Source organism: Dendrobium catenatum, unplaced genomic scaffold, assembly GCF_001605985.2.
Source record: "Dendrobium catenatum unplaced genomic scaffold, ASM160598v2 fragScaff_scaffold_54, whole genome shotgun sequence".
In the NCBI taxonomy this organism is placed as follows: Eukaryota; Viridiplantae; Streptophyta; class Magnoliopsida; order Asparagales; family Orchidaceae; genus Dendrobium; species Dendrobium catenatum.
In genome coordinates, this window is record NW_021318516.1 from 567,452 (window position 1) to 575,242 (window position 7,791).

Sequence of the window (7,791 nt, forward strand, 5' to 3'; positions counted from 1 at the left end):
GATATATCGGTTATGGCCAGAGCCAATACGCTCCTTAATGGCGTTAAATCCTTGAGATATGAATCAATAGGATATGATCGATAGGGCACAAAGCTCTCTGTTAGCTAAGGTGGATTCAAATTTGTCCTCTTAGACAAACATTCAACCTCGGTCTACAAGGTTCCCTTGGACGAAGCAACCCATGGCTGCCGACAAGGATCCTTCTGTCAGGTTGGGTCGACTACCTCCTCTGACTAAGTAGATCAGGGACCACGATGGCCCGGGACGATGGAACCATGGGATCTTGATCGGGTCTATCATCCATTCCCCCACCATCCGCTTTAAGTACTAGATGGTGCAATTTCTATTTTAAATAGCAAAATGTCCAAATATCCAATTTCCAAATCCAATTTCTACCAATATCTTAAACCATATGCTGCTACTATATGCCAGATAACACGTATATTATACGTATCTGATTGACGACTAGCCTTAATCGAAAGTTCTCTCTCGTGATCGGGAGAGGTAATTAACTATAGGGGCTTGCGCCTATAGGAAACCAGAACTCAGATTATAAAGTCCTCACAAAATGAGGGCGAAATCTCTGGGTAGTGTCTTATCTACAAACCTATCTGCCTTCCAAAATTTACCTCGGAACTTAGTTCGTTAAAACTCCCTCGCCGAATAAGAAAAGCGAGCGGAGGCCGGGGCCGAATTTTCGAAGCCCACAACATTATATTAAAAATGGTAAGCAATAATAAATTAATTTCATGATACTAGGTACCGAGCTTGTACCTAGCGGTGCCGAGCATGTATTGAGCGGTACCTAGCGGTACTGAGCATGTACATTATCTTTTTTTGGTAAGTTTAAAAAAACAACATTTAATATTTCAGGCGTCGAGAGTCAAGCGTCGATGCCATTTATAAGTCATCGAGAGAGATGAAAATATCTTCACTGCCAAAAAGAAATGAAAATAAAAATATTCAATGATTGGGAATTAAGTGCGGACGTTGATTTGATGTTGTGGATAAGAAATAAGAAATTTAGTTTAAATCCAACAAAATACAAGAAATTGTATTTTAAAAAATTCATAAAATATTTAAGATACGCGTGTCCAATTTACATTTAATATTTTTTAATCGGACACGTTTTTGGCGTGTCCGACACGTGTCGGAGGAGTGTCGGATGAGTGTCGTGTCGGACATGGTGTCGGACACTACACGTCTCTTTGAGGAGAAGTGTCGGTGCATCATAGCTCACCAATGATTATCCTTGATCTAAGGTCATATGTCCCATTTCTATGCCTAATACCAAGGTAGTAGGATCAACGTCTAGGATTGTCATCACAATTGGGTATTAGTCCCACTAATTGGGCTTTTTTACCATCAAAATATATATATTTCCCAACCCTTAATTGACAATTTGACATCAATGTAATAATTAACTTGAACTTTGAATATATGTGGCATTATGGCACCTCATTTATAGGTTAGGTTGTATGACCCACCACTGGTCTTTCCTTTAATCGAGAAGCTATTAGTCCAGCTTATAATCACTTTCAATATCATTATGAAAGTCTTATCTTCTTGGCACCCTAAGTCGAGTGGTATACCTTAGGTCTCTATTTATAGGACCTGATAACACGGCATTCACTTTGACATTTGATTTTTTTTATTTTAATACATCTTTCAAGGCCATTTATGTTGAATACTTCTCTTCGAGCTTCCACATTTATAGGTAGAGGTGTAAAAGCCCATCCTTAGGCCTTCAGTAGAGAGGTTATAAGTCTCACTCATGTCAAAAAAGTGGTTCAAATATTTGGATATTTACACAACTACCATCTTAGGTTTTTTTTATATAGTTGGAGTAACTCTACTATCTTCTGGCTGGATTATAACCCTATATGTCTTACATGATTCTCAGGTTGTCTATAACTCAATAAGTTACACATACAATTTAGAAGCTGTGTTATTACCATATGAGTCCCACTTTTTAGCCACTTTATATTTAGAGCTATAAGCTTTGATCTTCTTAGTTCTTAATATTGGAATTCATCCATGTAGGTGAACATTTCTCTAACCTAAGTGGGCATCACTTCAACCTAGTTCAAGGTAACCTTTGAAGTGAGTAAACTTTGGCTAGCTTTGGGTTCCCTACTTGAGACAACCCGTGGATATGATCATCAACTCTACATCACATGGACAAGCTCTCCAAGTCTTATGATACAATGTCCACTAGCACATAAACCCGTACCTAATGTGCCTTAAGTTGCATTCCCTTCTGGTCAACCTATCCTCATCTTGGATAGCTAAATAGCTATGCCAATACTTCTGAGCAAGTGAGCCATGCATAATTGCCCTTGACTGCTCTTAGCCATTTATCATATTGCTAAGTCAACTTCAATATGAATTTGTTTGGCCTAATGTACTAAACTTCTTGTGTCCACATCCTTAAACCTTTGAACCATTGGCATCCATATTGGTCCACTCAGTCCCTTTTTAACATGGACAAAATCCTTTGTCCTAAATTCCAAAGGATGGTCTTGGATGTACTACCACCCTAGTGTTCCTTGGAATATCTGATAGACAGCAACCCATTGTTGCTAATCAGACTCCCAGGACAATGTGGTCTTCCATCCTTTTAGTTTTCCATTTGTAATAAAATCATGTGATCTTAATTTGTTTGACAATCCATCCTCATTCATTCTTCTTATTCAACACAATTTTATCTCCTCCCATCCACCGCCCCTGGCCCCCCTCTTAAAAAAACTAGGAGCATCATTAGTTGACCTCATAATCAGGTATGGGTGGAGGCTCCATAACTGATGTATGGTGACTAGGTCTGTCTCTATGTTTAAACTACCGCTGGGCAGTACCCTGTTGTTGGGATACACATCAGAGGTGATTTTGGTCTAGATTTCTTAGAATTCTGTAGCACTATATTTTTCCTCTCTCATCTTCATGACTAATTGCAATGAGAAATTAGGAACATGATCTCCGAACCCACACCAATGTCACGGAATGTTGGGTGCTTTTCAAACAGTGTTGTCCATTTAAGGTTGGGCAAATTATACAACAATAAGAAGTATGAATTATTATATAGCTAACGTATGTAAAAACTAAATCATATAATGAAAAAAATAATTTTATTTGAATTTGGAAAAGCATATGGTTTAGATATATTGTGATTTCTGTTGAAATTGTAAATTTATTTATTTTTGGTTTACAAATAGCTTAGTTATTTGTGTGAGATAGTTATTTACTTCGAGGTTAGGCTAGCGTTAGAATCCTTACTCTTAAAACTCTCAAGTCTCGTAATTTGGTGGCTTGTTCTAGATTGCAATGAGAAGGCTCTTTACATTTGACCAGAAAACCTGACTGGTTTTCCCTTTTCTAAGAAGGCTGAATTAGAGCTTGTTATGCTCTGAATACTGATTACGACTTTTGTACTGGTGAATAAGCTGGCTGTTCTGACCTCTTTGCCCAGAAGATTCGTTAAACTATGAATTGCAGTTTGCATTGTAGGTGCATATTTGGTAGATAAGTTGACATATAAGCTTGTAGACTTAATGTTTGATTTCCGTTTATTGCAGCCAGTTTCTGGTGGTACAAGCGCTAGAGCTACCCCCATGGATGTTGACAAGCGTCAAGGTATTATTTTCTTCAATTATTACATATATTTACTAATCAATTTCAGAGCTTCATGATTTACACTGTTTATGATTAATTTATTAGTCTAAATTGTGATTAATTCGTATGTGCCAAGCTGATTTTTTTATGTTATTGTGCACTCGTGTTGGGTAGATTCATTGGCGAATAGTTATGAAATATATAGCCTTATAAGCATACATCGGGCATCCCATCTTAAATTCAGATTCATCCGATCATGATCTGAGCCGCTTTCATCAGGTGGAGCCGGTCTAAATTTGAGAAAAACTCAATGGAATCTTGCCCAGCCATGATTAAAATAAATATTTAAATTGATGAAGTTAGCAACAAATTAATTGCAATTCTGAATTTCATCCGGCATTGAATTTAACCTTCAATTAAAAGTAATGCATTATATTTTTAATTTAAATAATGTTAACTGTAGTTGAGATGGCAATGGGACCATCTGTTATTTTACATTATGTGGTGTTCATGGATTAAGAATGAAGGACTTTTGGGATTTGATTTTGATTATGTGGATATAGAGTTGAAGCCGAGATAACCATGTTTGGAGTGTGTTAAGATTCAAGCTGTTAGATTATGTGCTAGATTTCTTGTGTGTTGGGCTGAATTATTTGAGGTAAAAAAATGGAATAAGAATTTTAATTGTCAGCAATATCGTAATGGAAATTTGGTTTTAACATTTTTTTTCATGCAAAATGTTTTATTTTTTCTAAATTTTCAGAAGGAACTAGCCAAAATTTTTCAAGTTGGATAGATTGTTGAGCACATTAGCATTTAATATCATACCGTGGACTTGAATTATTTTAAAAAAAGATAAATGATAATAATAATAGTAAGATAATAAAAGATAAATTATTTGTTGAATTTAATTTAAATTAAATTTAAGTTGATTTTGTGCTAAATTTATCTACTAGCCTAGGTTGAGTTGCTTATAAATTGTGATTTGAGGCATTGAAGTCATAGTTTTTGGTTTTAATAATATTTCTATTTTCAATTTCAATAATTTAAGTATAAGTTAGATGCTAGATTCTTTTGAGTGCGGTATAAGTGTGACCATCTAACTTTAGAGGAAGTTATTTGCTTCTATTTGAGTGAAGCCTGATTTTTTTTATTTTAGTAATTTGTGCCTTGTTTATTTCTTTTATATAATTTATTAGTGGAGAATTTGGTGCTCTTAATTTGGCCAAAAAAATAATATGTCAAAAATCTGATTTTGTTGAAATTAATTCCTTTGCTTGCATATTTTGTCTCGTTGAAATTCTCCCAAATTTATAATCATTTCAATATCAATCAGGCTTAAACTCTATAATCGCATGTTTTCTTTCAAAGAAATGAGCTGAATTAAATTTGTAGTTCCATGAATTTTGAATTTTCAATTTCTCGTTGCAAGAAAGCATGAAGTACATCATATAAATTGCATCACTAAACCATAGCCCCGAGTCATCCTAGATTTGCTTGCAACTTTTTTTCCCCTCATTTTTTATATTATTTTGGATCTAATACATAGTTATCTGTGAAGTTTCCGGTGCTGGTGATTGTGAAGAAGACGTTACCGAGAGAGTAGGACCAAGTAATGTCACAAGGCCAACTGTTCGAATGCAGTTTAAACCTGCAGGTGATAAGAATTTGGCTTCCGATAGTCAACGGCTTGGTAAGCTGGTGAGTAAATCTTTTATTTCTTGCTGGTTTGAGTCCTAAAGGGGAATTTAATGTCTGTATGGTACCATCCATCATGGCTGATATTGTGAATATGTTTATAAAATCCTATCTAAAAGCAGTTAGAACTTCTGTGTAGATTCTGCCTTATCAGGCACTAGGCTTGCACGCAATTCCAACTTATTATTTCTGACTAAACATTCTGAGAATTTTAGAAGAAAATAATGTCTAAAATCATGACATCTTTTGAGAACAATTCTAACTCTACAACAAACCAAATCAGCTTTTTGGAGGCCCATACTACGGCTTCGTTTGGGACGGCTTTCTTATTGCTTCTTAAAGCAGCTTTTTAATATAAAATTTTTAATTTTTAAACTAAAAAGCTTTTTAAGAAGCAATAAAAAAACCATTCCAAATGAAGCCCACATCTGACACAGTACCGGAAAGTATTCTAATTTTGATTGTGTGACTGCTGTTCTGATTGTAGATTGGGTAGGCTTTAAAAAACTTAGTAATTTTGCAAGAAAAGCATGCCCTGGAGCTCTACCTGTTGCTGAATGAAATGCATCAAGTCCTGATGCTCCCTCCCTCCCTCCCTCTCTCTTCTCTCTTTCTCTCTCTCTCTCTCATAATTCATCCTTAGAGCCAGTAGCCATATGTTCTGGGATTTCCGAACTATATACTTCTTATATGTAATAGCAATACAGAATATAGGAAATGAAAACTGAGAACAAGTGAAGAAGGCTTATAGCTTTTTTTTTTTTAAACTTCAAGCTACTTTACAGACACTAGTTCTACAAACTTGCTTTATATATTCAAAATTCACAACGTTGTACCCAAATCTACTTGATTTTCTTGTAGTCTTTTCTTTTGACAGACTAGACATTGTGGTAACCAGTTTATAGAAGGATTTTTAATCTGTTGGTAGTTCTAATAGATCATTTTCTATGCTTTTTTTTTAAATTAAGCTGTATGATTCTAAATTATTTTGTACCAAATGTGTCAGAGAGTAGGCACAGGCGCTGACAAGCTTCACATGTCATCCACTTCGTTTGCGCTTCCCAGCATTTCAAAGAAGAATGTTGTAGGCTCCAATCCATCCGCCACAACTGATGCTTCTCATGTTGCTCGTGTTTCTGGTGGCAATTCCGGATCTTCAAGCAGCTGGCTTCCTCCATTGCAGCGGAACGCTTCAGCCAAATGATAGCATGATCTGCAAAAAATACAAGGTTTTCTCAATATTTCAGTTGCATTTTTTCATTGCTCTTAGGCTTCATTTGGGACAACTTTCATATTGCTTTATAAAACCGCTTTCTAGTACAAAAATTTCAAATTCATAAATGTAGCTGTTTTAAACAGCAAGAAGAAAGCTGTTGTCCCAAACGAAGCCTTAGTCAATCTGCATTCCTTTTGCTCATATTTTTGACGTAGAAATTCTATGAGAATTGAATGGTGAGATGGGCATATATGCTCACAAAATTTGGTAATCATGACAGGTCAAGTTCCTGTATTTCCATTAAGGTCACCGCAGACTCATTGGATGCCATATGAAGATCTTTACAATGGTTGACTTGTGTGGAAAATGCTTCAGTTTCCACTACTATTTATGCTTCTTCTTCAGTTTAACTTGGATGAAATGATAACCAAGTTTTTTTTTTTTTAAATTTCACTTCTCAACATAGCCCATGGCTCCTCTTGTGCCTGTCTTATGGCTTGTAAAATTTTCTATTTTGTACGTTTTGTTTCAGGTTGAAAGGCTTGTACATTTATTCTTGTAATACTTGTTTCAGAGCTCTAGAGATGGTCGTCTGCACCAATTTTAGCATTATTAGGTACTCCTCTAAATAGAGCCAACACTAAGTGCTTCCATTTCTATTTTCTGTGCTGCTCATGTTTATTGAACTTTTGTCAGGTAAATTTCACACAATTTTCTGTTTTTTTTGTAAATTATAATAGGTACTTCACATCAAATATTCGAATTCTTCACCTTTTTTTTTTATAATATCAATTTGTTTATCTGTAATATATTCTTGTTTTTGTTTTTATTTTCAGAGAAAGGTGCTGTAATGGAAGAATGGTGGAAGGTAATGCAAGTAATTATTGAACATAAATAATGTTATGCTTATCTTTGTGATGATTATGAATTAGGGTTTCTGTTTAGGAGAGTAGTTTTGGTTGGAAATTATATATTTTTAAGCTCTGCTGGCAATTTTTGCATTATATGGCTTAATCTATCTGCAGTTGACTTGAGGAAATATCCGGAATTGCATAAATTAAAGATTCAAAGATTCAGGCTATGGACGGCTTTTTATTGCTTATTAAAATAATTTTTTTGATTATAAAATTAAAATTTTTATACTAAAAAATTATTTTAAGAAGCAATAAGAAAGCCGTCCCAAATAAATCCTCAATTGGACTGTCTGATTTGCTTAGTTATAATTTGGGTGAGCTTAGGGCTTCAATTGAGATTGTTTTATTAATGAA

General features: G+C 34.9%; 1 protein-coding gene across 17 annotated transcripts in view; it reads left to right on the top strand.

Moving 5' to 3' along the window:
- LOC110103877 (casein kinase 1-like protein 4) overlaps window positions 1-7,585 on the top strand; it is a 20,597-nt gene extending 13,012 nt beyond the window's left edge. The window contains exons 12-18 of one of the 17 annotated variants that reach the window (XR_003700617.1): window positions 3,573-3,630; window positions 5,171-5,310; window positions 6,314-6,536; window positions 6,804-6,872; window positions 7,056-7,139; window positions 7,220-7,263; window positions 7,360-7,585. Coding sequence is in view for 2 of the 17 variants with exons in the window: in XM_028694617.1 (XP_028550450.1) it covers window positions 3,573-3,630; window positions 5,171-5,310; window positions 6,314-6,511 (396 nt within the window). In the remaining 15 variants the exon portion in view is untranslated. Of the gene's footprint in view, window positions 1-3,572; window positions 3,631-5,170; window positions 5,311-6,313; window positions 6,537-6,803; window positions 7,307-7,359 lie in introns of those variants that run through there. The other 16 variants (XR_003700627.1, XR_003700629.1, XR_003700632.1 and 13 more) reach the window with 16 other exon arrangements.
- The last annotated feature ends 206 nt before the right edge of the window (window positions 7,586-7,791 follow it).